Below are 21,182 nucleotides of genomic sequence, written 5' to 3'. Positions count from 1 at the left end.
ATGTGGATAGCCTGACTGTGAACTGGCTCCAAGAAAATTCTCCGGAACATTTGTTCCTGTTCCTTAGTTACTTAGCTTTAGTCAGGTTGCCAGTCTCCAGATCCCTGAGTAATTTTTGCTATTTGCTTCCTCGGTATTGAAAGTCACCATCGATGCTCCATACACGTTGCTTTGTCAGAACTTATTGCTGTCAATTTTCTATCTTGTCGGGTCGTCAGCACCTAGGACAAGTATACTGCATCTGTTATCCATCACGCTTCTTGAGAGTGAAAATTTTCCGGCGTGACACTTACGAGACACATGGTGTCACTAAGTTGCAAGGAAGTGTACACAAGCAATAGGAACGATGTTGCATGGAAAGGCCTTGCTGCCCCTTTTTTGTTTGTTTTTGTAGACTACACTAACGTTGTAGACACATTAGCTATTCTTCCTAAAGCCGTCTGTAATGGAGAATGTTCAAATAGCTTGTTGCTAGGGACTGATCTTGCCCAGTCCTGAGGTTATCAATTATAACTCTAAAGAGGTGGACCTTTCTATTCCAGCGTAGCAAGAGGGCTGGCACCTGCTCTCAGGCCATCGTCAGTCGTTAGTGGGCAGTGTTGTCAATCTGAAGTCGTTGTCCCACAAGACTTTATTCTCTTCTTTGGGTCTTGGTTGTCCCAGGTCTCTCCACATGTTCCGTCTTGGCCAGCCACCTCTGCAAAGAGAGTGCCCCCATGAGTCGTCAAAAGGACCTAAAAAGAGAAAGTGAGAGGAAGAAGTGTGATTGGGAAAATAATGGTTATTTTGGTTCTTTGTTAATAATTGCTAATGTCTGGATGTTCCTTGATGATAAAGGTAATTATACTCATTATGATCAGTGATTCTCAAAAATAAAATGCCAAGAACAGTATGAAGATATAAATGCTGAATTAAAAGTAACATCGTGTAACTTTTTGTTTTTATTGAACGGATCGTTAGATATGCAGCATTTGCATATATAATATATATATATATATATATATATATATATATATATATATATATATATATATATATATGTATGTATGTATGTATGTATGAATATATATATACATACACATGTATGGATATATATATATAGATATATATACAGATATATATATATATATATATAATGTATATATATATACTATATATATATATGTATGTGTGTTTGTGTGTATGTATGAATGTATATATGTATGTACCCTTTTTTCTGGGTATTTTCTGTCACATTTATATATTTTCACACATTTCCCTGAACTCACATTGTGTCATTTTTTCCATTTCTCACAATTATGTACCTTATATTTTTCTACTTATTTATCTCATGTACGACGCTACAAGAAAATTCTTACAAAGGATACCGTGTATGTATATATATATATATATATATATATATATATATATATATATATATATATATATATATATATATATATATGTGGTTTTATATGTATTTATGTATGTAATCTTGTATATATATATATATATATATATATATATATATATATATATATATATATATATATATATATATATATATAGGAAATATGTATTTGTATATATACATTTATGTATTGTATATATATATATATATGTGTATGTATGTGTGTGTATATATATATATATATATATATATATATATATATATATATATATATATATATATATACCTTTATATAAGCATTGGATGTGGCGACCTCACTACCCCGTTTGCATGATAGAATCAGCCATCTGGGCTTCCGCCGCTGAGCGTGTGCAACGTTTGGTTAATTTTTTTTTTTTTAAGGGTTGTTAATCCGCCCAGCTTTAGATGGGTGCCATCATATGCTGGAGCTAAGAAGAGGGTTTAGGGATAGCAAACCCCTCTGGCGCCACCACCTCCCAAAGAGGGAAAATACGTTTAGTTTAGTGAATATATATATATATATATATATATATATATATATATATATATATATATATATATATATAGGCTATATGTGTGTGTGTATTTATAAGTTCGTTGTCACATACTCGGTGACCTTTTTTATAGTCACAAAAATTAAGCTGAAAATATCGTTTATTATAAAATTCACTCAAGCTTTGGATAACATACGCGGAAGGGGGAATTTATAATTGATGAGCGATCCGTCACCAGGTGGAATCGAACCACGGAATTATTGGGCAATGACGACTTTTCAGTGACGCTAAGCACTAGGTATATGTTTTGTTATATATCATTGTTATAACTTTTGAAGTGAGTTTTGGTGAAGGGGTAATGTGTATTAGACCGCTAATCACAAATATGAATTCTCTATCTAGCAAGCTGGTTTTGGATTCTTTCAGCTAAGAAGTTAACCAATGGCATTTGAATTTAAGGTACGGCCTCAGTTGTACAGTTTAATCAAAGAACGAACAGGGTTGAAGCGTTCTGGTAAAAAGAAAAAAAAAAAAGTCCCTGCATCTTTTCCAGAGAATCGCTCTGGAATTTCAAGTCTGGAAGGCAATCTGGAAGGGCTCATCGTCCTGTTTAGTTGGCAACGGGTCTCAAGGGATCGCTTGGAAAATCTAAATCCAGGCGTGGACGTGAGGTACTTTCTGTGGTGGGGGATGGGTCCTTCCGTTATTTGAATTATCCTTAGCCGTGCTCTCAAGATGTATGCTGGGTACAGAGAGCCTTGTATCCTGTTATGAATTGTAATTGCCTCAAGGATAAAAAAAAAAAAGATATTTGTATTTAAGATCGCTTTGAACCCGCAGTGAGTGTTTTGCTTGAAGCTGTTGGGGAAATGTTTAAGACCACCTCGAATGCTCTGTGAACGTTTGCTTTAACAGTGTTGGAAATGTTCAGGGTGCTACGAACTCGGTGTCAGATTTTCTTTCCAAATTGCGGCAGAAAGTGCTCGGTTAGGTTTTTCAATCTGTTCTGTTGGAAATGGGCCATTTTAGCCAACTGAGTTGAATATGGGCCATTTTCGCCTACTATGAAGAGAATTTTTTTCTCTCTCTCTCCTGGTATTGTTAGCGTATTCGTTATTGTTTGACTTATTTTGTTTTATATAATATCTCGCTGATATTCTTCGTGTGATTTAATTTGTTTTTTGTTTTGTTTTTTTGTGAGAACATACTTTTTCGTGTTTTGCCACTTATAATTGACGTGAGTACTTGTGTTCGGAGCTGCAATCGGCAAATTTCTTTTACGACTAAAGTTTTCTTAGTCTCTACTCCATCAGCTTTATGGTCCAGTCTAATTTAGGAGTTTCATTATGCGTTCCAAGGGAAGCGTCATGTCTCCCTAGGTGCCCATTGCTTTTGTCGTCGTCTATTCGTTCGTCCATTTGTCCTCCTCATGGCTACGTTAAATGTACTTCTATGATGCTTGCTGGAATAACTGTGCTTCACCCTCTTGGGTTAGCTTTTATGCGTTCCTTTATTCATCTATTTCATGTATTTTTGGCAGCCTTTGAGGAAGAATGATCATAAATCCCTGTCGTTTCCAGTTGGTTATATCTGTCTTTGGGTAATAGAGGTGTACTTTTTCTTTCGTATTGTCATGAAACAAGAGAAGCTCAAACCATTATCGGCTGACGAGTGTTGGTAAATGAAATATAATCATCAGTTGAAGGAAGTTGTGAGATTTTTATCAATGTTATATATCTTGCATCGTATGGATTTTTGTATGCTTTTATTGCAGTGGATGCTTGCGGGGGGGTTGCATTAATTCCTTCCATATGTTATCAAGTTTCGTATGGTTCCTGCTCGTTGAGTGATGAAAGTCGAAAGAATCATAAACACAGTGTTTTAAACTGATATAGAAAATATATGTTTGGAGCAAATTCTTCCTATAATACACATTATTATAGCCTATATGTAAAAAAAAAAACTAAGAAATCACCAGTGAACCATGAAAATATCAAAACTGGAACACTGCCATTCTTCGATTGTAACGTTTTTCAGGTCGCAATGACTAAATAATCACATCTTTAATCAAGCAAGGCTATGAAAATGAATGGATTTCCTGAAACACCGTTTCGTGAAAGTCTTGGCAGTTTCCACTTCCAGGATAATGTGTAACTGGGAGACGTCAGGCTGACTGCTGTCTTCGGTATAGCCCCTGGTTAGGAAGTTGCCATTTTTTAGGCTTCTTGTCATTATTGTCGTGTTCCAGAAACATAGTTCCTTGCACGCAAGTGAACCATTAACCTAATATATTATTTGCTTTCATTCCTGTGCATTTTTGGACGGTTTAAATTAAAATCAATAATGGTTTATTAGAACTTACATTTTAAGGAGATCATTTGTTGACGAACATCTTAAGTCGCCTTGCTGTATTAGGTCTTGAAGGGTACTTGGCTGATTTGTTTTCAATGGAAAAAGAAGCAGTTCCTTAATATCAAATAAAAAATGAAACTAAGATACGGTAATAAATGTTACTACCCAGATTTCACTCACAGAATATGAAGTGTTTGTTATTTAGAATACATTTGTGAGTATAGTCTGGTTTGTCTAGACAGAATTTTATGTATGTGTGCTTCTTTTTGTGCACTCATACAAAACATGTATATATAATTTTCAAATCCGATGTGTGGAAATGTAAGATTTCTGGAATGTAAGAGTGTGAGTACCCAAATACAAGTGGTTAGAAATGTTGTGCAATGAATTGGGTGCATTCCAGCTTTACGAGAAATCGTTGTGTAGATTTCCGTTGATAATCAATAACGCTGAGGCTGTACTTAAGACTTCTTTGATTATACTCAGCAAATATCAGAGGATGTTATTCGAGGCGATTATTGTAAAATTCTCTTCCATGAAAGGTTTTTGTGTGACTGTTGGTTAAGTCGTTTCATTGTTTAGCTAACCTTATGTTGTTTATATAGAGAAACAATTATTGCTCTACTTGTTCGTTTGTAATATCGTTAAATTTTCTTTTTCTTCCTTTCTGGAGTATTTATTATTTCTTTCATAATATTTATTAAATACTGGAATTTCGGTAGAAGATACATATCTTATAATTGCTAAATAAAGGGGACTAAATATCTTGTGTTCTTCAGTAATTTCATAATGGATACCATCGGACTTTGTCAGCGCATCAATGGGTAGACTATTCATAAGGGATATGGTATTTACAGCAAACATTGAGAGTACCGTACTTTGTTACTTTGTTTGTTATTTTTTTGTTTCATTTTAGTTTATATATATATATATATATATATATATATATATATATATATATATATATATATATATATATATATATATATATATATATATATATGACTTTTATTACATCACCATGACATTTTGTTTTTCACAAACATTAAGCTGCAAATGTTTAATATGAATGTATGTATATAACTAGTGTGTGGTTACATTTACTTGTATCAGCTCAACGTATATTTATGATAAATCTTCTTCAAACAGTATTTCAAAACATGTAGGCTCTTAGAGGAGTGTCAAGAGTGCCGTACTGGAAAGGGTGATGGAATGAAGAAATGAAGTTCTGGAATTAAGAGCACCTCATTTCTTTCCGTTGATCGAATGTAACGATACGCCGTCAGGGATATGTTGTTTCTTATTGGACCATTTCTTTTCTTCTCCTTTCATCTGTCATTCCACTTAATGATTCTTTCTCCGGTTTCCACAAACCTCATAAATCTCTTTTTATGTCCTCGGGGTTGAGGGTTTTGGGGAGGAGGTTGTGGGAGGTGGACGAAGGGGGATGGGGTCTCCTGGATTGAGGCCGTATATTGTTGTCAGGATGCAGTACGCGAGATTGTACCAATTTGTTGTGGCAGTCAGACTCGAGGTAGATAGAGAGGCTGCTGTTGCCTTAGTAGCCGACTTGGGGAATACAGTCTTGGAATATAACAGATAGGGGTTTAACCTCATTTTAGGGAGGGGCTTCCCATAATGGAATACGAGAGCCGCCGTTCCTTCATACTCTTGTCAAGCAAAGTACTTTAGCTATCATGGAAGACAAATGGGTAAGGTGAACACTTGTATTAGTGCTCTCTCTCTCTCTCTCTCTCTCTCTCTCTCTCTCTCTCTCTCTCTCTCTCTCTCTCTCTCTCTCTCTCGTTCTTGTTATCCTAAAGGTAGGCCATAGGAAAGGGCTAACTATAAATTGTCATCATCATCAATTACCAAATATTCTTAAGGAAGAAGCCTAAAGAGGCCATTATCTTCAAATTAAGTCTTCCACAGAATAGACCCCATACGCGAGGGAATAAAAAACATGAACGCAGTAACGATAAATCAACAGAACAGTACTTTACAGGGACAACAATAAACGTAAAACAAGCATGGCGTTTTAAAGCGGTATTGCATCCTATTAATCTTATGGGCTTCAGAAGAAATTTCCACAGTTCCAGAACAACTGGAATAGCAATGAAAAACTTGGCGCTGGGCACTACAACGTAACACTTCAGTAGTGGGAGATATCCAGACTGGATACTATCTTCTTAATGTATTTTATTTCATTATTACCAAGCCGTTGTTTGGAGAGTAAATAATTTCTTATCACTGAAAGTTTCATATTTTTTTCTGCTTCAAGATCACAAACCTGTATGAGACAATCGGGACAGTCTTTGTTACAATGAAGTTTTCTAATTGTCGTGGAAAAATGAAGAAATCTAGTTTCAGTTATTATTATCATTATCAATTCCATCGGAGGGATGGGAAAATGATTGCATTATAAAATAACAACTCGTTGATGTAACGGGAACTAAAATGTGCAGGAATAAGGATTTTAGGACTTCACAAGTATTTTAGATGCTGTATCTAAATAGGTTGTGTATGCACTCTTCTTCTCCTAGTTTCAGCATAGTATATACAAGTTAAGTTCCCCACCTAGGAGATAGCACCACACACGTGGTAATCCGTCCTTGGATTATTTGAATGTAACATTAAAGAAGTAGGCCTATGTTTTAGGTCCCCAAGTAACTTTTGGCTAAAACTGTACAAAGCTCTTGCTTTATCTTTTATGGCACTAACTCTGTGTTTTGGTGTATTGAACTGTAATTTGTTGTGATTTATATTAGTTCCGTGAAAAGTTTGCTTATTTCCCTTGGTCTTTACTTAATGCAGAGTTTAGGCCTGTGGTCTGTCTGAGCCTGGAATTCATTGAAGCTCAAACGCAGTCTGTATTGTTATTCTCGAGTTGTTAATAGATATCCAAACCAGTTATAAATGCTATCTTACCCACCTTCTTATCAGATGATTGTCGTCAAAATAATAGCCAAAGGATGAGGCCTCTTCTTTTTTTAACATTGTGTACATGTGTTCAACTAACAGAGTCCACCTAGCTTTGCAGGCAAGCCCCGCCCACTGCACGCCAGTGATTGGCTAGCTCTCGAAGGGGGAGTGCCGTCACACTAAATTTTTTTTTAGTTAACAGTCCAAATGATTACCAGTACGGATTTGACTCCGTTCGGTCACGCTGCGTTTCGTGCATGAATCATGACACCAAAGATATGAGTTCCCGGAGTTGTGAAATATGCAGTTGATACCTCCGTTAAAAGATATATTAAGTTATATATCATTATTAAGATCTTGGTGCATTTTGTCCGTGCATCTTTTTTTTTTTATCATCTTGGCGTAGATAAGCGATCCCAAATAGACCACATTAATTGAAATGAAGCATAGACTTCAGCAGCCATGTCAAATGTTAATATCATTGAGAGATTAGGCCTACACGTCAATTTCTTATATTTTGAGGCAATGAGAGGACATAGGCCTAAACGTCAATTTCTTATCGCAAATAATTTTCTACCCGTATCTTTTGGAAATAGAGTAGCTTTTCATTAATTAGTAGTTTTAACTCCACGATATATAATGTATATGCATAAAGTGGAATGTATATACACGTATAAGCAAGTGCACATACACATACATGCGTAGATGGCCATAGTAATTGTAACGCCAACCATACCACAGAGAATAAAAGTAAAACTTTTGGGCACGTAGCCGATGGCACACATAGACCAATCATAGGATTGGCTCAGCCTTACACACAACTATCAGACTGCTCTCAATGAACTACAGTATATTGAAAATACATTTACAAAAGGGATAACAAATTATAATACTGTGATGAGTAAATATAAGGCTGCTGTAGCATAGCTATGAAAATGAAGGTTAAGGTAGGAAGGCATCATAAGATACTTAACGAAATAAGAAAAAATAAATGATAGCTGAAAAAGTTATGTATGAGATGATCCAAACCAGTCTGCGAGTAGCCCATGAATCACTTGATTTTGGGGGCATTCTTGTTGATTACCCTGTTGGACAAAAGGATACATAGGAGTCAGTAAATTTCTCTCTCTCTCTCTCTCTCTCTCTCTCTCTCTCTGTTGTTAGGAGCATATTCTAGCGTAGACTATATTCATAAAGATCTCGATTACTTTTAATTAAAACAGATGACTAAATTTCAATTAACAAGAGTAGGCAGGTAATTCTTTACACCAGTATTTTATGAACAGGTCTGTTTACTCTACAATGTTAGGTTACCACATGAAAATTTTTCGAAGGCACTACAAGCACCATAACATCAGCAAAAACCCAGAATAACCACAACAAGAAACACAATAAAACGGCTGATAGGCCTATAATCCAAACGTCATAAAAACATTGGACATTATAGGTTTGTCATTTTTTATGATCCTGTTATTTCGAAAGGAGATAATGTCCTTAAAAAATTTTCAGCAAATTATATCCAATATGACCTGTACAGCCTATCATACTGTAACTTTAAGTTAAACATAGGCATATTCTGGGTTTGTAGAGTGCAGTCACTGCTTGTCATCCCTCCGAATGTATAAACGATTGCAATGAAATCGATTTTATGACTATTAAAATGCAGTAAAATTTCCTGAAATCAGTATGAAATACCAGTCTGCATAGATTTGAGAAAGTCTTGGTGATAAATCTAGAGTGGTGAACGCGCTTGACAAATCAGACAGTAATTATCATTGTCCAATGATTCAAGTGCACCAATTCGAACGCAGACATTCCCTGTGTCACCTCCGTATTCAGGTGAACCTCATTTACGAAACAACACTGCAGCATCGCGGAACACTCTTGACTTCATTCATATTTTTCTTTCTTTTTTACCATTTTTTGGGAGATGTGTATTATGATTTTATCTCAGGGGATAATATAACGTTTCCTTTTGATAATCAGCAGAAAGTATTTTAGTTCGGTAAAACAATCATTGCAAAATAAATGAAGATGACAAAAACCACAGATTAATCAACCTTTCGAAATTATTCCTTACCAATCAGCTTCAAGGAGTAGTCGTGACGTAAGCAGTGGGCGGCGCTTAGCTGCAAACCTAGGTGGACTTTGCTATAGTTTTTCGTTTGTAACGCATTAGTTCGCAAACAAATCTATATCGCATTTATTTCCATAGTCAAAACCTTTCGAATTAAAATTTATATCTTGGTTAATATCACATTGCAACTCTGACAGTGTTTTCCTTTTAAAATTGTAACATTCATAGACTGTAATTAAATGGCGGGCATAATTTATTTATTAATTTGGTTTTGAAACTTATATGTTATATTAGAGTTGATTGCCATGGATATAGAAATGACTCGCAACTCTGTGATCCTTAACACACGCACACACACACACACACACACACATATATATATGACTATTTATCACATCACCGTGATTCATATACAATCAGAAAGCTACAAACGTCCTTTAATATCCAATTCACTCTACCTCGGAAATAATATATTTTCATATATGTTACCGAAGGGGAATTTTTAGTTGATAATAAGTCCACCGTCCCGTGGGGTCGAACCAGCGACGGACGAGGAATCAGGATTACAGTGACACACTAACGCAGTCGGCCACAAGAGAGGTATAAGTGAATAACATCTCCCATCATCTCACCCGTCGAACTCAGGTGTTTTGCGTTTGGAGACGATATCCACCCACCTCTGCCATGTTGACCGTGTAGTGCGTTTGTCGCACGTAGCCATATTATGACTATTTATCACATCACCGTGATTCATATACAATCAGAAAGCTACAAACGTCCTTTAATATCCAATTCACTCTACCTCGGAAATAATATATTTTCATATATGTTACTGAAGGGAATTTTTTTAGTTGATAATAAGTCCACCGTCCCGTGGGGTCGAACCAGCGACGGACGAGGAATCAGGACTACAGTGACACACTAACGCAGTCGGCCACAAGAGAGGTATAAGTGAATAACATCTCCCATCATCTCACCCGTCGAACTCAGGTGTTTTGCGTTTGGAGACGATATCCACCCACCTCTGCCATGTTGACCGTGTAGTGCGTTTGTCGCACGTAAGCCATATTATGACAATTATTACATCACCGTGATTCATATACAATCAGAAAGCTACAAACGTCTTTAATATCAATTCACTCTACCTCGGAAATAATATATTTTCATATATATGTTACCGAAGGGAATTTTTAGTTGATAATAAGTCCACCGTCCCGTGGGTCGAACCAGCGACGGACGAGGAATCAGGACTACAGTGACACACTAACGCAGTCGGCCACAAGAGAGGTATAAGTGAATAACATCTCCCATCATCTCACCCGTCGAACTCAGGTGTTTTGCGTTTGGAGACGATATCCACCCACCTCTGCCGAGGTAGAGTGAATTGGATATTAAAGGACGTTTGTAGCTTTCTGATTGTATATGAATCACGGTGATGTGATAAATAGTCATAATATGGCTACGTGCGACAAACGCACTACACGGTCAACATGGCAGAGGTGGGTGGATATCGTCTCCAAATGCAAAAGACCTGAGTTCGACAGGTGAGATGATGGGAGATGTTATTCACTTATACCTCTTGTGGCCGACTGCGTTAGTGTGTCACCGTAGTCCTGATTCCTCGTCCGTCGCTGGTTCGACCCCACGGGACGGTGAACTTATTATCAACTAAAAATTCTTCGGTAACATATATGAAAATATATTATTTCCGAGGTAGAGTGAATTGATATTAAAGGACGTTTGTAGCTTTCTGATTGTATATGAATCACGGTGATGTGATAAATAGTCATAATATGGCTACGCGGCGACAAACGCACTACACACGGTCAACATGGCAGAGGTGGGTGGATATCGCCTCCAAACGCAAAACACCTGAGTTCGACGGGTGAGATGATGGGAGATGTTATTCACTTATACCTCTCTTGTGGCCGACTGCGTTAGTGTGTCACTGTAGTCCTGATTCCTCATCCGTCGCTGGTTCGACCCCACGGGACGGTGGACTTATTATTAAAAATCAACTGAAAAAAATTCCCTTCGTTTGTAGAAAAACATATATATATATATATATATATATATATATATATTATATATATATAGAGTGAATATATATATATATATAGTACGTTTATAGAAATATATATATATATATATATATATATATATATATATATATATATATATATAGATGTGTGTGTATGTATTTATGTGTGTGTGTATTAGGCACTTCCTTTGCAGCAGTTTATCTAGAGGGAGAGTCGCTCGTGCGGCCGAGTGAATTTAAGGGACAGACAAGAAATGAGGGCAGGAAAAAAAGAAAATGAGATGTAGTCGAGGAATTATTGAGCATGTACACTGAATGACCTGGAGTATTTTCTTTCGATATTTACTTTTGCAGTGGCAGTGTTTGAGGTCAGAAAAAACGTGTAAGAAGTGTGTTTTCATTTTGCATTGAAACGAAACCAGTTTACTTTGCTCTTTACTTCATGTACGCTAAAGTAAAAAAGATTTAATGACACATGTTATAAATGCAATTACTTAGTAATCATAAGATGGATTTCTTTATATTTCAAGAGGATTAAAGTGTTGGTAAAATCGGCTATATCACTACCAATGATATCTGCTTTCTTTTCGCTCCTGTTCGGGTTACATATGTGCGTGTGTTCTTAACAAATAGAATTTTCTTGCACCCAGATCACTGTAATCTAACAAAATACTTTCTTAGAAACTGACAGTGCTGGATAATGAGTTGTTGTGTTAAGAAGTGATGCCTAATTGAGCACTGAAAGCAGTGTCAAAGTAGTAAGACTGCAAATAATAAAAAGTTTTCTCATTTGTCGTATTGCGGCCTAAAAGGGCAATTAATTCCTGAAGTTTCTTCTATTCCCCATGATTTGTATTTCTCAAAACGATTAGTTTCGAGAGGGGATGTGTTTTTTCATTTAACGTGTGTTAGAGTGCAGTTAATAATTAGACTTTTATTGCTTTGTGCACTTGTGTGTGCATGTGTGTCCGTGTGGTTGTGTTTTTTAACATCTGGTTTCTGCATGGCTAGCGCGCATTCTTTTCTTGTGCCGACGCGAAAAATGTTTATGTTTTTATAGTCTCTCCGAGTATTGAACTGCTTGTATAAACACACCGTGTGACTACTGAGTAGAACCTTTGAGGCTGCAAGAGATTCTCTCTCTCTCTCTCTCTCTCTCTCTCTCTCTCTCTCTCTCTCTCTCTCTCTCTCTTAACAAGTTCGGCTATGTTCAGTGGAGGAGCATTTGTCTTCATCTGTTTTAGATGTGGGTAGTGGATTTAGCCTTGTTAAAGGACATGTAAATAAGAATGAACGAGAGTAAGCACTCTGTCTCATACGCTCTCGCTTTAACGAGTAGGCTAAGCGAGTTCGTTCATTTTCAATGTAGGACCATTTGCTTTCTCCTGTTTCCTCGGGTGAATTGGGGTCATTCATGCTGGAGAATATTTGGTTAGGATTGGGCTGGAATAGTCTCTCTCTCTCTCTCTCTCTCTCTCTCTCTCTCTCTCTCTCTCTCTCTCTGTCTCTCTTTAACGAGTAGGAAAGTCCGTTAATTTCAGTGTACGAGCATTTTCCTCCATATGTTTCATCGGGTGAATTGCATTCATGCTTATTGGAAGGCATTTTGTCAAGATTGGTCGAGAATAATCTCGCTTTCTCTTTATTTAACAATTAATTAGTTAGGGTTATTTTCAGTGCATGACCATTTTCTCCATGTGTCTCATCGGGTGAATTGAATTCATTTATGTAAAGACATTGGCTTAAGATTGTACACGAATCAACATGAATACTCTCTCCCTCTCTCTCTGTCTTTGCAACAAGAAGCCTAATCGAGTTCATTTATTTCAGTGCAGGAGTATTTTCCTCCATCTGTTTCATCTAGTGAATTGGTTTCAGTCTTGTTGAAGGACATTAAACAGGAAAAGTCTCTCCTTCCTCTTTCCTTGTATCTCTTGATTTAACAAGGTACTGAGTTTGGTTATTTTCAATGTAGACCTTTTGCCTCCATCTGTTTCTTCTGCGAATTGGATTAATTCTTGTTGCAGAACACTTGGCTAAGATTAGACAAGAATAATCTTTCTCTCTCTCTCTCTCTCTCTCTCTCTCTCTCTCTCTCTCTCTCTCTCTCTCTCTCTCTCTTTGTGTGTGTGTAGGTGTGTGTGTGTGTGTGTAACGCTCAAGCAAGTTATGTTATTTTCAGGGTAAGGGCATTGTCTTTCGTCTGCTTCATCGGTGAATTGAATTAATTCCTGTTGGAGGCCATATAGTTAAGATTAGACAGGATAGCCTTTCTCTAACCCTCCCAGTTTAACAAAAAGCAAGTCCGGGCATCCCGCCTTTATGTGTAAAATTTAGATTTTGTATCATGGGTCACAAGGATGCTGAAAGGGTTAAAGTTGTGATAAATATCTTCCAGTATATGACTTAAGTACCTGGGATGTAAAACAACAAATGTCAATCTATCTATCATATATGGAGTATAAAATATTTTCATCCCCATGTTAGTGGGTCAACTTCCTTGATGCGCCCTCTCCAACTATTTTTATCGAAATCATCATCCTCCACTAAATCCTTCTCCTCCAAATCTTTCACTCCCTCTAATCCTTTGCCTCCCTCTTGACCTTCCATCCAAGCCCTCTTCACTCTTTCCTCCCAACTCCACCTTACCACATGCCTGTACTATCTAAATCTCGACTATTATCACATCAGCAATCTCTACTTCCTCATTTCTGTTCACTTCTGCTTCTGTTCCTCCGCCTTTCTTATTGCCCATGTTTCTGAACCATATGGTCACTGGTCTGGTTACAGTGCAATAGCTCTATATTTTTAGTTTGGCCTTCTTTTACAGTATAACACTACCCCTGCCACCTCCCTCTATTTCACCCTAACTGCTTTTATCCCACTTTCAACCTCAGCCTCACAACTTCCCTCCTGGCTTAAAATAGGTCCAGAGTTTTGAAATTCTCTACCTGTGTTAAATCTAGGCATCTTCTGTCTTGTATAAATAACATATTCCCTCCATGCTTGCTGGACACCATACCTCAATTTTACCCACATTTAAGTTCATACCAATTAATTCAAGAGATCGTACCACGCTGTTACCTTTCTTTGCAATTCCTTTTCAGTATCTGTCATAATCACCAGATCTTATGCATATAACAATTTCCATAGGTTTTCATTCCTAATCCCTTTCCTCAATACATCAATAACAACACAAAAGGAAGTGGGCTGGGTACCAATTTTTTTTTATGTAAACCATCTCTAACTTCAAACACTTCTGTTGTGCTACTCTCCTCCCCCTCAAGATCTTGTTTCCCACAACCGGCCTCTCCCAACACTTATCCCATTGCACATCCCCATGAATAGTAAGAACCTTTTGATGAAAAATCAACATAATGCACACGTTGTGGGAATGTTTGATTATACCAATCCTAGGCTATTGGTCACCTGTATGGTCCCCACTGTCGGCTGACTATGGCCAAATTTATAGGCTTGAGGGCATACTATACAGTTTCTTCACAAAGGTTGATAACCTGCACAACTTTCATAGATGTATTAGACTGAAGGCGTTGAATCGAAGTAGCATCCAACGTAGGCATGAAAACCATAAAATTCTCTACATCGGCGCAGTTAAAGAGGTCTTGGTTGCTAATCCACTAACGTACCCCCTATAGAACAAGTGTCAGATGCATAATACCTCAAGATGCTCTGTATCATAACACAGCCGGGAATGCTCCTACTCTGTTTCAGTAGATGACAGTGTCTTCATTAGTGCTGCCTGTGCTGTGGAATTTTAACCATGCATCGAAGAGAGAGGGATTATGAACCATTACGTATTCTGTGGTCTGTGTTTTCTTAAAGGATTGTTTGTTCATTTTGAACAGTGGATATTTTAAAGTTTCTAATGAACTGATTAATTTTTATATGTTCATGAAACATTATATATATATATATATATATATATATATATATATATATATATATATATATATATATATATATATATATATATATATATATATATATATATATATATATATATATATATATATATATATATATATATACTATATATATATATATATATATATATATATATATATATATATATATATATATATATATATATCCTATATAATTCATATGCAATGCTGGTGCACTTGTGGCGACGTCCACCGTTTTAATGCTAAACTTTCCTAATCATCTGAATCTCCTCTGATGGTTTACAATGGAATCTTCTACAGCTGCAGCTGAGAACTTAGTTTAAAGACACCTGGAGGCTGTTACAACTTAGTGGTCAGCGTTTCAAGGACCACAAGCTGCCCACAGTCATTCTCCCGGTGAACACTTTCTGCGTCACTGATGACATTCATAGGGCGTTTCTCTACCGGAAATTCACAAAACGCTTACTGGTGGATGGCTCCATTGTTGTAATGGGCTTGAAGTCGTTTCCGTAAGATTGTCATTTTGGGCCCAATGTAGTTCATATCGAGAGGCTTTCATGTCTCTTCCAGGCATTTAAATTTGTAACCACGTTCGTTCTCAATTCCTTGGATTCCGGAGGTGGTGCTGTTTCTCATCACAGGGCCGGTTGGCAGGTTTTGGCGGATGATGACTTATTGCTGTCTCTCGTTGTTCATAGTTAGTTTTGTGACATATCGTTAAAGTTCAACCCTTGCTTTCTCCATTGCTCTGGGCTTCAATTTATAACTCACCCAATTACTAAAACTCCACCATTTCATATATATATATATATATATATATATATATATATATATATATATATATATATATATATATATATATATTTATATATATATGAAATGGTGGAGGTTATATGCTCATGGCTTTGTCCGGTTTCAGCAGTTAAGTAATAAACATAGCAGTGACCTTTGTTAAGGAATGCACATTTTTATATCTTGAGAGGTGGTTACGCCAGAACGATAGAGCCTATTGGGTTTCAGCAAGTTGATATATACATATATATATATATATATATATATATATATATATATATATATATATATATATATATATATATATATATATATATATATATATATATATATATATATATATTTCTGACTCACATCATGATCGAACCCAGATCTTTCAATTGAAAGGCAAGGGCGCTGCCCACTAGGCCTTGCAAGTCATAAAAGAAGTTGGAACCTGAGTGCCGACTTCTTTTATGACTTGTATGACCTAGTGGGCAGCGCCCTTGCCTTTCAGTTGAAAGACCTGGGTTTGACCCTGATGTGTGTCAGAAATTTATTTCTGTTCCACACGTGATTGTGTGTTGGTCATTTCTATGTATATATATATATATATATATATATATATATATATATATATATATATATATATATATATATATATATGTGTGTGTGTGTGTGTGTGTGTGTGTGTGTGTGTGTGAGTATATATATAATATATATATATACAGTATATATATATATGAATGATAATAACAATTTCCTCATTCGAGTTGCATTTTTTTTTATACATTCCTTGATTTGCGTTGATTTAACCACATCCTTTGTTCGCTTTGCAGTTGTCATGCTTCCCACATTGGGCTTTTCCTGCTTCACGCTGGTTTGAATAAGATCTCTTCTCTCTCTCTCTCTCTCTCTCTCTCTCTCTCTCTCTCTCTCTCTCTCTCTCTCTCTCTGAAGACAGTCAATTCCTTTGGGTCATTTGTTTTGTGAATCTTCTTCCAAAGAGTCGTTGAATAATTTATATTCAGTAGATGAGCGATAGCCTATATAAACACTCCACACATTACACACACACATATATTTTATACACGTATCTATATATATATATATATATACATGTACATATATATATATATATATATATATATATATATATATATATATATGTATATATATATATATATATATATATATATATATATATATATATGCATACATACACACACATATACACAATCAAACACATGCGCATATCCTATATTTTCAAAGTTATAGTGCTTTGTGTTTATATGAATGTAAGCTTAGAAAAGGGAGACAACTCTTATTAAACGAAGGGAAATTATGAGGAAAGTAAACCACCTTCTGTAGGAACTGCTAGATGAAAAAAATACCTCAGAATGTGCTAGTATTGAAGAACCTAGGAGCATGATGACCGTCCTTTCTCTAGGCCATAGTTAAGGGGCCCAAGGGTGCTTGAGAATGAATATGTCATCATTAGCCATTGGAGCATAAGGGCATCCAGTAGACTGCGGTTATTTTGTGGGAATACATTATTTACAGCACGGGGCTGTAGGGTCCGTATTCAGACTGGCATATCAAATGAACCCGTCTAATGGACTAACAAAAGAGTTCATGTCACTGCTTAGGGCCTTGTCGAGGGAAAGGTAGGGGTCAGTCAGAACAACATGAATAATGCCCCCATTTATAGCAGTGGGCGAGATCGTCTAGAATAGGATGGATCCTGATCTTTGTTTATGAGAGGTGTAGTGGTGGCATTAACCTTTCTCAATTGTCCTGTAACAGAGATGATGGAGTCTTTTGCCGTAGTGTTTGCAGTGTCGGTATGCATTCTGTATAGCCTATAGCTTGCTCTTTGTGCTTTAATTGCTCGTGATATTTGTTGAACCTCTCGATTTCTGCAATTGATTTTTTTTCTCTGGTTCTGGAATATTACGAAATTCGGTGTATTTTTTCTCTCTATAATACTTTTATTGTTTTTCTCTTGTGGCTCCTAAGACGTTTTACATCTCCATTTCCGGGATCATTTAAGTCGATTACGAATAATGAACTGAAAAATATGACTAATCTTTTCATGTGGTAAGGAAGTGTTTTGCTTATTTGACTCAGAATTTATTGTCATATTATGATAGGAAATGCCAGCAAAATACTGCTTTCGTAGGTTATATTTCTTTTTTCTTAGAATGTGGTGAGGACATATTTGGCTTATTTACGTGTGTATTTTTTGCGATTACACGTTCTCCATTCTAATTCCGTGCTATAGTTGTTATAGTTATTTATATTTTCTTTTGGGCTTGTGTTACGTAGATTTCGAATTCCGGGTGACTGTAATACTCTTGTGCTACATTCCAAGATACCAAGATTCTTGGTATGATGTTTTACATAGCCATATAAAGACTACATAAAATGCGGAAAGGACCATTGTTTTGACGTTAATGTATCAAGGTCAGTTAGGTTCTCTCTCTCTCTCTCTCTCTCTCTCTCTCTCTCTCTCTCTCTCTGTGAATCGAGGCCCATTCCTGTGACGTTACGTTAGATTATGGTAGCCAGTCAGTTTTTTCTTTCCGCTGTAGGGCTCCTTACTGTATTCACATTGATATAAGCCTGCCTAAGGTATTAGGCTTAAGTCTCTCTCTCTCTCTCTCTCTCTCTCTCTCTCTCTCTCTCTCTCTCCACACACTCACAATTCTGCCATCTACTTATATCGATTAGAAACAAAAGGAAGGTTGTTAAGGGATGATTGCAGTGAGGAAAGAAAGTTGTTGAAGAAATAAATGAGGCCCAAATATTGGCATAGATAAAGCGAACTCTTGCTCCGTCGAATGATTCTGAGTATAGAATTCATCTTTTGCGTTTGTATGTGTGTGCGCGTCGGTGTAAGAGTGAAAATGCAGCCTGTTATGCCATTTGTTTGTTTATTTCTTTTCCGGTTTCATCATGTAAGTTCCTCTTTAATCTCTTGATATTTATTTAACTTGAAAACATTGTAATCGAAGCCGATTTTGCCCCAGAGCTTTGTTGTTATCACGTTTGTTACGGCTGCTTTTCTTTGTAATTTCCATCTATCGTATTATAACAAAGCTTTGCGTGTGCAATTAAGAACAAATTATATGTGGGGAGACCATGTTTGTTTTTTTCTCAAGTTTTTAACGATTTCCTCGTTTTTATTTGTTGATCTGTTTGCTTTGGCTAACTTTCGTGGGGTCTCTTGTATATTGATGGCTTCCGTCAATAATCAGCACAGAATGACCTGGATATTTTGGTGAATGGTCACATGCTCTTTTAAAAAATCATATAAATGCCACCGAGTAAATGTCTTATTTTTTATTCACATTGTCCTCAGGTGTGTAGTGAACCATATATATACACACACACACACACACATATATATATATATATATATATATATATATATATATATATATATATATATATATATATATATGTATACATACATTTGTACTGTGTACATAATTTTTTCCTTTAAAAATTTATGTAAACGGTACTGAATAGATGTTTTTTTTTTTATCTAGATTGCCCTCAGGTCTTTAATGTAACATTTATATATTATATATATATATATATATATATATATATATATATATATATATATATATATATATATATATATATATATATATATATATATATATATATATATATATATATATATATGCATGGAATTATTTTCAATGAAAAAAAGATGGAGAAAGGTAGAATGTTTACGGGAATAACTGCTGCCATTATGGTATTGGATGACGTATTTGGAAGGCGTTGTAAACCTTTTATGTACGCATCTTATATCGGATGCACTATACGCCTGAGGAAACATCTTCGTCGCACGCTTTTATGTTCACTGACATTATTATCCTGAACGTAAAAACAGTTCCTTATGTTCGCTCCCCGTAGCGTATGTCAGTTATGGGATACTGGCACTACTGTAGTCTAATGATGCGATGTACCTCCTTTGTGCTCTGAGGCGGTTATATGTTATTGAACTAAAGGTTTTAGTTGTGATTTTTTTTTTTTTTTTTTTTTTTTTGAGGGCGAGTTGTGTGTCTAAAGGTAGAATGAGTTCACTTTCGTCTGTGGCTTCAAGTTGCATTAATTAATATTGATGTCCACTTATGAGTCATAAGCAGCGCAGATAACCACCTGTTTTGTAACATAAAGTATCTGAATTGTGTTGAAGCCAGAAGAGTTGCCCATACTGATTAACTTCGTTTTCATCATAAGTAAGTTCATTTTATTCATGTTACGATGAAAATGCACTATCTATTAAAATATAAAATGCTCAAATTAGTAGTCTACCAGTTCCGAAATGGGCATCACACACACATATTTCTTTAAAGAAAAGAAAGAACTTTGCTGTTGAATGAAATGTAAACAGACCAATCCATTCTACCTATCTGCAAACGCGAACGCTAAAGCCTAGCAGTAAAAAGGGTGTTTCAAGTTTATAATGGGAGTTCCTGCAGCGTGAATGGCTCGACAAACTGATGACCTGATAGAATATTCTTGTCCATTTACCGTAAGCTTCATCAAGTTGAATACGTAATTGATACGTGTAGAACATTGGTAACAACCTTGGCCTTGCATTCCTATTTACGCAGGTATGTGTAGTTACGGTCATAGTTAAAGCCACGTACTTCTGCCTCGTGTTCAGCATGGCTAATTTGGCAGGGACAAACTAACATGACTTTGTGTTGTCTGTTTCGTATGTTGGCAAGAGTAGCTTTTGTGGTATGGGTGAATTTTAGCTTCTTTCTCTTTGCTATTATTCCAATACCTTTCCTTTACTGCAAATGTAATCCTTTCGTATGGGTTGTCTTTCTACTACATGTATAGGCGTTATGCTATTTCTGACATTGGTATGCAGTTGAGTACCGTCGTAACTTACTGCAACTACTTTCCAAACTTTGTATTCACTCTTCTATTTTTGAAACTCTTATAAGAATGTGAATAAAAATCAAATTACGTGAATTGCAGTGACTGAGATGGGCAGTTACTCCCTCCTCGGTCTCATCATCATTAGAATAAAAGCAGTGAATAGCAAGGCAACTGTAGGAAACGCGGAATCGGTATCTGATATTTGCCGTGCGGAGGTTTATGGGAAACTTGTTCCTTTTAAATGATTAAGAAGGACGTTAACAATCTGATTCCAAGA

General features: G+C 36.1%; 1 protein-coding gene across 1 annotated transcript in view; it reads left to right on the top strand.

The window, feature by feature from the left end:
• Positions 1–716: 716 nt before the first annotated feature.
• The window catches only part of LOC136850747 (aspartic and glutamic acid-rich protein-like), a 28,087-nt gene continuing 7,621 nt past the window's right edge, over positions 717–21,182 (top strand). The window contains exons 1-3 of the mRNA XM_067124692.1: positions 717–837; positions 2,459–2,571; positions 5,880–5,969. Coding sequence (XP_066980793.1) covers positions 717–837; positions 2,459–2,571; positions 5,880–5,969 — 324 coding nt within the window. The remainder of the gene's footprint in view (positions 838–2,458; positions 2,572–5,879; positions 5,970–21,182) is intronic.

This window comes from Macrobrachium rosenbergii, chromosome 3, assembly GCF_040412425.1.
Source record: "Macrobrachium rosenbergii isolate ZJJX-2024 chromosome 3, ASM4041242v1, whole genome shotgun sequence".
Lineage (NCBI taxonomy): Eukaryota > Metazoa > Arthropoda > Malacostraca > Decapoda > Palaemonidae > Macrobrachium > Macrobrachium rosenbergii.
The sequence above is the reverse complement of the archived record's forward strand: the minus strand, read 5'-3'. Positions and strand labels throughout refer to the sequence as shown.